At 40.2% G+C, this 9,821-nt stretch overlaps 1 protein-coding gene across 1 annotated transcript; it reads right to left on the bottom strand.

Moving 5' to 3' along the window:
• Window positions 1-4,818: 4,818 nt before the first annotated feature.
• LOC104524015 (uncharacterized protein CXorf21 homolog) lies at window positions 4,819-7,870 on the bottom strand. The gene is made up of 2 exons (XM_010166764.2): window positions 7,812-7,870; window positions 4,819-5,777 (listed from the first exon to the last, which is right to left on the bottom strand). The coding sequence occupies exon 2, from the start codon at window positions 5,728-5,730 to the stop codon at window positions 4,819-4,821; it is 912 nt and encodes a 303-aa protein (XP_010165066.1). The 5' UTR covers window positions 5,731-5,777; window positions 7,812-7,870.
• Between the last annotated feature and the right edge of the window lie 1,951 nt (window positions 7,871-9,821).

Genomic DNA, 9,821 nt, shown 5'->3' on the forward strand with positions numbered 1-9,821 from the left:
ACCCCTAAAACCCAAAGCCAGAGCCTGGGGCTTTCTCAGATATCACGGGCCATGAAGAGATTGAGAAATTAACTTTGTGTTGCAGTTAGAAGGATGAATTGGATCACAGAATCACACAGAATCACCTCGATTGGAAAAGCCCTTTAAGCTCATCGAGTCCAACCATGAACCCAACACTGACCAGTCCCCTATGACTAACCCATGTTCCTCAGCACTGTGTCTACACGACTCTTCAATCCCTCCAGGGATGGGGACTCCACCACTGCCCTGGGCAACCCCTTCCAATGCCTCAGAACCCTTTCAGCAAAGAAATTCTTCCTCACATCCCATCTCCACTGCCCTGGGTACAACCAGAGGCCATTTCCTCTTGTCCTGTTTCTACGTGTGTCCCTCCGCTCCCCTCCTGAGCATTCAAACACCACCACTGCACGTAGCCAGGCACAGCATTTTACAGTCTGACTTGCACAATTTTTCCATATGCAACATTAAAGTTTTCATTTTCTGTTCCAGCAAAGTTTTTTTTGTAATTCATCTCACAGGAAAGAGGAACAGGAACGATCAGAATCTCTTCATTCAAAAGTGCAAGCCATGATCTTTTTCATTTTTTTTAATTAGTTTGCAGTTCTGTTCCCTGTTCCATTAAGTTCCCGACTGTTATTCATATAAAACAATGCAGTTTACACACACAAAAAGAGTGTGAGCAGACCTGAGCCTGGGTTTTCTCTCCCTCTGAACTTTGTTATTAATGTAGTCATTAATTATTGAATCAGCAACTTCATAGGGTTGAGCAATGGGTGGAGCAAATAAATCAACGGTCAGTGTGTCTTACAAATGTTGCACTGGAAAGCAGAAGTGTGTAGTCACTACAGATGGGGAATGAAAAGCAAAAACAGCAACACAGCATATTAAGAAATTATGTTATTGCACAAAACAAGAAATTTTTTTGAAGAGCATCAAGGACTCTTAAATAGTAAGTCAGAGCTTTATACAACCGTAATATTACATAGAACTTGGGAAACCTTCAAGGCCAGGCTGGATGAGGCTTTGAGCAACCTGGTCTAGTGGAAGGTGTCCCTGCTGATGGCAGGGGGGTTGGGACTGGATGAGCTTTGAGGTCCCTTCCAATCCAAACTATTCTGGGCTTCTGTGATTCTAAACCCAAACCAGTATGCAGCCAGTTATGGAGCCCCCATCACAAGAGAGACATGGAGCAGCTGGAACAAGTCCAGAGGAGGCCACCAGGATGATGCGAGGGCTGGAGCAGCTCTGCTGTGAGGACAGGCTGAGAGAGTTGGGGCTGTTCAGCCTGGAGAAGAGAAGGCTCCAGGGAGATCTTATAGCGGCCTCCCAGTACCTGAAGGGGCTACAAGAAAGCTGGGGAGGGACTTTTCATAAGGGCAGTTAATGACAGAACAAGGGGAAATGGGTTTAAGCTGAAAGAGGGGAGGTTTAGATGAGATATTAGGAAGAAGTTCTTCACTGTGAGGGTGGTCAGACAGTGTCCCAGGTTGCCCAGAGAAGCTGTGGCTGCTCCTCCCTGGAAGTGTTTGTGGCCAGGTTGGATGAGGCTTTGAGCAACCTGGTCTAGTGGAAGGTGTCCCTGCTGCTGGCAGGGGGGTTGGAACTGGATGAGCTTTAAGGTCCCTTCCAACCCAAACCAGTCTATGATTCTATGAGACCTACAGCTGGGTACAGCAGGACTCAAGAGTTTGCAGAAAACCCAAATCAAAAGCACAAGCCATGAACCAGAGCCATACCACGTGTCTTCATATAAAGTGAAGAACTTTAGCTTTGAAGAATAAAATTCCACATTCTAATAGGTAAATTTTGCAAATCTATAGGAGTAAACAGGATTAAAACAGGAAAAGGAAAAAATCTGAACTGGAATTTCCTATATAAACCAGAGGAGAGAAAGCTGGGTTGGCATTTTTCTAGATTTTAACCTGCAGAATATGAGAACATTAACTGATGGCAGCTGTTATTCTGCACATCCCCTTTTTTTTTGTGGGATATAATCCTGCCTCCAAATAAAAGGTGGACTTTGAGATTTATTTGCAAAAAAATGGTTGTAAACCTCTGGAAATTCTGAACTAAATGGTAGTAAAGGAAACCACCACTAGATATCATCATTTGACTATTTAATAGATATCAGAAAAATTGTTAACAAATAAAAATCTCCGTTACACAGCCAGGTAGATTAAGTCACCTTCTCCAGGGGTTTATACCCCACAACTGATAATAGGCTGGGGAATTACATCCTAACTCCAGGTCTCAGTTAATTGCTGAAGGTCCCAGTTTACTCCAGGGCTCTGCTCCCAGTATCTGAACAACATTTCTCTGTGGGAACATGGAATGAGAACTGGAAATGGAAAAAAAAAATATAATAAAATTCCCTGCCTGTATTTCTCCTTCAATTTCAGATTTTCTGGCACATGGATAAACATAAATGCCAGCCAGAATTTAGCCTTATGTGTTATGACCTGTAAAATACATCACTGCTTTCATTTGTAATAAAATCCAGCTGCTCTCCTCCAGCAGCCTGGAAAAATGCACCTTTGAAGGGATTTTCCCTATGGAATTGGAGTTCACTGAGCCATTTTTCCTGCTAGTGAAAAAAAAAAAGGGCACAGCTCCAGTGTAGCTGATGGAGTTTTACTCCATCACTTAAATTCAAAATAGGACTCAGTATCTTTCAAATAGAAATCAATCCAAAGCATGTCATGGATTGAAACATGTCCATTCAAAGAAAATTGAACTAAAAATAGTACTTAAGTGAATTATTTGTCTCACCTTCACAGAAATTACCAGATTTTGCTCCCAAAATGTATTCTGCAGCAACACCCTTGATATCTTGCTTCCTACAAAGTGAATTTTTAGGAGTTATTTAAATTTTGGATTAAACCAGAGTGTTGAAGGCCAGGTTGGATGAGGCTTTGAGCAACCTGGTCTAGTGGAAGGTGTCCCTGCTGCTGGCAGGGGGGTTGGGACTGGATGGGCTTTAAGGGCCCTTCCAACCCAAACCATTCTGTGATTTACCATGCTCACCACCTCCATCAGGGTGTAACACAGGGTAGAATAAAGGCTACTACAGAGAATGAGCTTTTCTCATAACACTACTTGTGTTGTGTTTCCATTCCAGCTAAAATTATCCACTTATTTGATAAAACTAATTCAAAAATGAGCTTTGAAACCAGTCCTGAAAGGGTGTGGGATGGACACAGCCTCACAGGAACCTCACATTTGGCCAGATAGAGAATTTTAATTTCCATATTCTCTTCTGCCTCTCCATTTTCTCAAGCTGCTGCTCACATCAATGTTGAAACTACAGTTGACTTTCAGGATTGTGAGGTCAGCAGGAGAGAACAGGTCTCCTCTAACTCCTTTCTCAGGGTCGGGAAGGACAGAAAAACGAGCAGAGTCTGGACCTTAGCTTTAAATCCTGACTTCCACGTTTCCTGAGGAAGAACCCTGTGCAATTAACTTCTTTCAAGACTTTGGTTTGAACTATAAATACATCCCAGGGGAAATCAAAGGTGAGGGCAAGGCAGCACAAATGCCACAGTGCACTTTTTTTTCCCCTACAATTAATTGCAAACCCTTTAGTTGCTGATGCCCTTCAGAATATTTTTCCTTCCACCCTCAGTTCACTTATTTTCTGCACCTCTACTGAGGAAGACTCGAGAGTGCTGTGCACTCCAGACTCCTCCAGAATTTAATGAAATTATTTGATATCTTCCAGGGGATTCCTGACTTGATTTTTGATTGTTGAGAAGGGGATTAATTAGCAATTAACAACAATTAACTTCCAGTTTAAATAATCACTCTAAAGTAGTAACAGAAAAGGAAGAAAAATGGATTTGAAAGCTAAATAACAACATTTCCATACCAAAATCTGCATTTCAATTTCCAAAGAAAGATGAAGAAAGCTTGCACTACCTCTTCAGGAACATCACAGTCATCTTGGCTTCCTGAGGTTGCAGGTGCTTCACTTCCAAGGAAATAAAAGGCAGAGTCATTTACAACAAACACGAATGGAACATGAAATAATAACACACTGACAGGAAGCTGAGTGCCTTTCCTTGAAAAGGGAAGGATTTATTTGAAGGAAAAACTTTTTTTTTTAACAGAAAATGAAATACTGTTACAATCTTGATCAACTATTTCACCCAGATTTTCACTGTAACACACTCCACCTATGCAGGACAAACATAGACAATCATATCAGTGTCTCGATTCATGTCTCATGTTATTATATTTCCTACAAAATAACCCAGAGTCCTGAACATCTCCATCTGCTGACAAGATTTTCAAAGCAAAGAAATACTTTTAGCTGCTATGATCAAGCTTTGGAGGAGCAAAATTTGATGCAGAAATGTCCAAAATTTGGCTTTAACTACACAGCTGAATCCAAAGTGCAGGAAAAAGACAATTTGACTCTTTTACTTACTGGTTGGGTGGATCAGTCTCTTAGATCAAAGTTTTATCAGCGTGTGCCTTGATTGATTTTTCTTGCAGGAGTAAACCCAATGGTACATGAGTACAATCACTCATACAGCTGGGGTCTTAGGAGGAAGATATATACATTATAAAAATATGGTTGATTAGCATTTTAGAGAGAAATGAATTTCAAGTTCTGGATTAGAAAAGTGGCCTTTACTTCCTCAGCTAACAAGCACCACAGACAAAGTTCAGATTAGGCTTTAAAATATTTATTTGAAGAAGTCTGTAGTGTGTAAGTGTTTTTCATTTCCCAACCTAATCCTTGGAGTGAAATATTCCTATCTGAATCGTCTTCATCTCTTCAGTTAAGCAGGTCAGTCACGAGGTAAACTGTGTCCTGCAGCTCTTTTTCACACCCGCTGGGTTTGAGATCTGTAAGTTTGGAGTACTAAATTCAGAGCTATTTCTATTGGTAGCATTGTGCAAACTAAACAAAGCTAAGGAGTGCAAGAGCACTTCTCTGGCTTTTGATGTTTCTATATTCTGCTCCTGGGATATCTGGAAGCTTATCTGATTCAGGTTATTCCTTATCAAGCTGCAAGCAAGGAGGTTTCTTACAGAACCACACCTGGTCAAGTTTTCCTCAAAAAACTGTTTATAGAGCTCTGCCACTTTTGTTTCCATGTACTTGTTGAGCATGGAGTTTGAAAGAGGCTCCTCACAGAGCGTGATACTTGTTTCTCCAGCTTCATCTCCAGGCAGGGACTTTAGACTTGGCTTTTTGGGATGCTCACCCAGAGGGGACTGACCTAGAGGAATATCGACGGACAGTAAGACAGGGCCATCAGGAAGTTCATCACACACATGGTCCAAAACACAACCAGAATCACACGTATGGTCCCCCACATGGTCTCCCCCAATATGTAAATCAGGATAGTTCTGATAAATGCTGTTGCATGACCAGGATCTGTACAAATCCACCTGTTCAGGATTTTGTTCTCTCTGGGGGATATGTAAAGCTGGTGACACAGTTCCTTTAACAAGCGTTTTCTGATCTTTTGCAGGTACCTCCTTTATGGATCTGCTCCTGGGTTCCATTTTGCTACTGCTAGCAGAGATCTCATCCTGCTTCTCACCTCCATCAGCAAAGCCTTTAATTTTGGGGTTGTCTACAAGTCGCTGTCTCCAGATTCCCTCTTTATCCTTTCTGGATGCATGAGATTTGTGAGGCTTGTCTTGACGACAGCTTTCATTATAAACCAGTCTAGTTAAGATGCCTTCTGCCAACATGATGACAAGTAGGAGTAACAGTCTAATCACCAGAGTTCCATGTAGTCCTGTCAGTGAAAGAAAGACAGGCAGAGCGCCTCAAACTTATTTGGAGAAAGAGGAACAATAATAAAAAACGCACAATTTCCACAGAGGCTGTGATTTTACTAAAAATAAATATTCTAGAGCAAAAGAAAACAGGAAACTGCCTGGTTTTCTACAATTTTAACCTCTACACCATGTCAACAAAAATAATTCTGAAGATAGAGGAAGGACATTAACTGGGTTCTTCACCTGTAATATCACTTCTGTTCCTAAGTATCTCTTCTGCATTGTGGCCAGTTGAGATAAACCATGCTTAAAAACCAGCAAAGTTCTTTTACTCGTCTCTGTCGCTACCACCAGTCACAAATCCACTTTTTCCATTGAAAGACAACCATTTCTAAGAGCTAAAGAGGTGACACAGGAAGGAAATCAAGATCAAATTCAGACACAGAGGTGAATTCTGAATTGGCCTGAGCCTCTGTGTGAGGTGCCAAGGAGCTTCAAAAGGTGCTGATAGTTCTTTGGGACTGCATCCAAAATGCAGTTCACACATACAAATGTTTTTAGAGGCCCTTTTAATCATGATTTGAAAAAGATATAAATAGTTAATTTGCCTTTCCCAATAGGGATGAGTATTTGTGGATCTATAGGCTCCACATTTAGTTTTCCCAATAGGGATGAGTATGTTTGTGGATCTATAGGCTCCACATTTAGTTTTACTAAATGCACATGAATAATTAAAAGCTAGCCAATATGTCTCACAATCTACTATGTTTAAAGATTCTTTAACATTCCTCTTCATTTCACCTCCTGTTAAAAATCAGTGGGCATCTTTCCATTTAGAGCCAAAGGAACTCACTAAGGAAAAGATCATCACCACTCCTCTTATGGAAGAACAGGAAAGATGAAGACAAGAAAATCCCTCTGTGTTTCTAATGTCTTTTTAAACTCCACATGTTTCAAGTACCTGCACATGCCTCTGGCGTGCTGATGGTTGGAAACAGTGGGGAGAGGCAAGGGATGCAGCAGCTTTACTGAAGAGTAAATCTCCTAAAGAACATGACATACTGGTGTGCTGTTGGAAATGCCCCAAAAGCTCCATTTCCATCCTGGACAATAAAGACTCACCACTTTTCACAGTGCTGGCAATTCACCTTGGTAGTAATGCCATGTAAGTCATTAGATAGCTCTCCACACAAACAAAACCTCTGCAAATTTAATATGATATTTGATATCTAACTGGAAAGATCCTGCTCACTGTACTCACTTGCTTCTAACTATCCACAGCCAATCCATATTCTCTGGCTTATTCGTTCTGCAGTGAAACTTGACACACGGGTCACTTTTTTTTAAAATCCCAATACTCCTTCCAGAAAGCTATTCTAAAGCTCCAGTTACTTCAGAGATGGAAATTTTCTACTTTCCTCCTTATTACACATCACCACAGTAAAATCATTTGTGGTTTTTTTCTTTTCTGGGTTTGTTTTGTTGGTTTTTGGTTGGTTTTTTTTTAGCTTAAATTGCACTGTTGCCTCCCTGAAGCTGAAGGTAACACTGGAATTCTGATATGACTGCCAAGTGAGACCAAAGCAGAGGAGAAAGGCAGTAGAGCATGCCTTCTCCTGGTTACATTAGCATAACTGCTTATCTACACAATCATTTACATATGCAAATGGCAGGACAACATTTTCTTAAGCTTTTAAGGGACTTAGGAAGCCAAGTGTCACTTTGGAAAGAGACAAGAGTACTTGGCCACCTAAATCTGGCTTAAGAGTGAATGGAATTTGGAATGCTGCACACTTCATTTGTGCTTGAAAAACAGGATTTGTGTATCCAGATCCTTACATGCTCAGAAATTTTGCTATATTGCTTTGAAATATTGAAATATTAAAAAAATGGAAATATTGAAATATATTGCTATATTGCTCATAGTGTTAACATAAGAGCTAAAATATGGTAATCATGGTAAAATTGTGCTTTGAAATAAAGTAAATGGTGCCTGCATTCTGGAACAAAGTATAAGGGGAAAAAAAAGGCATAAAAAAGCCCAGACTTACCAATTGCAGGAGGGTAAGAGAGGCAGAGAAATCACCCAGGCAAGAACTCTCCTACTACAGCTGCTGTTAAGAGGACAGGTTCTTACACACTCTTCTTCACTGCTATCTCTGTGGAAAAAAAAAATAATTAAAAAAATGATGTACACATGATTTAGTTCCTCATTTTATTCTTTCAAAACAGAAGTGATCCCACTGGAAAAGTGCACGGTTCTTGAATACAGTGGCAGCAAAGCTAAAAGAGGATGTTAAAAAAATGAATTGAGATGCTTCTGACTGTGGTGCAACGCTGATGAACTGCTAACTCATCAGCTCATTTAAAAAACTTCTCCAGGCTGTTCAAAATTGAAACTGAATTCCAAGAAACATTTCCACCTACAGAAGTTCAGTTTTGTGCTATTATCCACCTGACTTACAGAGGAGATGTTATTTACACCATTTCCCCTTTTGAAACAGCTAAATTTACGGTCTTGTGACCTTCTGCTGATGGGGAAGAAGCTGCTAATTTCATTTCAAGATATTGATGAAATATTATTTGTCAATCAAGTGCAAATATAAGAATTTGTCTCTCTGAAAGCAGCAGTCATCAGACAGCTGTGGATGGTCTTGTTCATCACTGATCAAAGACACTTTGGGCTCAAAAATCACCTCTGTCTCAAAGGCACATCAGAGGTGTCCCCAGGGTGTTTTTAGTGTCACAGAGGCTCAAAGCCAGCTCAGGCACTGAGCCACACCACTCCCCCAGCACTAGATCCAGTCCACAGACAGTTTGAAGGGTTTTCCGTCAATACCTTTTAAAAATTTCCTTTTTCTCAGAAAATAATTTTAAAAATAAAATATCAGAAGCTGAATCTCATCCAAGGACTAGAAAAAAAGCTCTTAAATAGACACTGCTTAGTGTAATGATGGGGGCGAGACGCAAATGTAAAATAAAACTGGAGTGTAAAGATAACATTACAGGAACATATTGATTGCAACCCATCATTCAACATGTTTTGGCAGTAAAATAACGATGTGCCTTAGAAATTAATTAAATTTGGAAGTAACTATGATCATGCAGGTCCAATCAAGTCTCTAAAATTATTCCTCTTCCCTCCTTACCAGTTGTATTTCACAAAATACTTCAGTTTTTACGAAGGCAGGATGAAAACTTTTTTATTCCCACTGAATTTTATATATAAAACCCATTTAATATTTAAAGGCTGTTTAAAATTACTTTTTTTTTTTTTTTAAATCATCTTACATGACTAATTTCTGCGCGGTAGGTGTGGTTGTGACTTCAACAGAGTCTTGGAGGGGATTAAACCTCAGAGGAAACAGGGTGGTTCAAATTCCATGTAGTTTAAACCTCCTCTCCTTCACTGAGCTTGTAATGAGTGCCAGCTGCAGCCGTGGGGTTTGTGTGGCTGTTTCAAGACACAAAAGTAACAGAGAGAGGAAGAAATCAAGTCAGGTAATTAGTCCTGAGCGATTAGAAACAAATCACCTTTCACTTCAGTTGCACTCCGCTGTCAAATGTATCAATATTCAAAGAAATCAGTAATTTCCTACGAGTAAGATGTTACAAAAAACTTCCTTATATTTACAAGGATAAAATCAAAACAAGGCAAAAAGAAAATCAAAGTGATTTCAGCAGCTGAGCACAGACTGCAGTTAGAAGAGTCTGCAAGACAAGGATGTCTGAATCCCAAACCTGATGCACAATCTATAAAGAAAGAGAAATTTGGGATATAAATACAAATAATAATTATTTTTCATAGATGGAAAAAAAAAATAATAGGGCATTGTGCATTACCAGATACAATTATATCACATCAACCACAGCAGCGTGGAACCAAAACCCCTTATTTCAGCCCAGATACCTGGTTTATGTGCATATAAACGTGAAATAGACGCTGGCTGCATTCACTGTCCGGTTTATTTCCCAGCACCGCCTTATTTCCCATTTAAACCAGCAACGATCCACCCGTGGGGTTCCCACATCCCCCCCGGCCCCACAGCAACGCTCCACCC

Source organism: Antrostomus carolinensis, unplaced genomic scaffold (assembly GCF_000700745.2).
Source record: "Antrostomus carolinensis isolate BGI_N321 unplaced genomic scaffold, ASM70074v2 scaffold35780, whole genome shotgun sequence".
Taxonomy (NCBI): domain Eukaryota; kingdom Metazoa; phylum Chordata; class Aves; order Caprimulgiformes; family Caprimulgidae; genus Antrostomus; species Antrostomus carolinensis.

What these genes read in the sequence shown, in the direction of transcription:
- LOC104524015 (XM_010166764.2), bottom strand. Translation starts at nt 5,730, where the DNA reads ATGTTGGCAGAAGGCATCTTAACTAGACTGGTTTATAATGAAAGCTGT.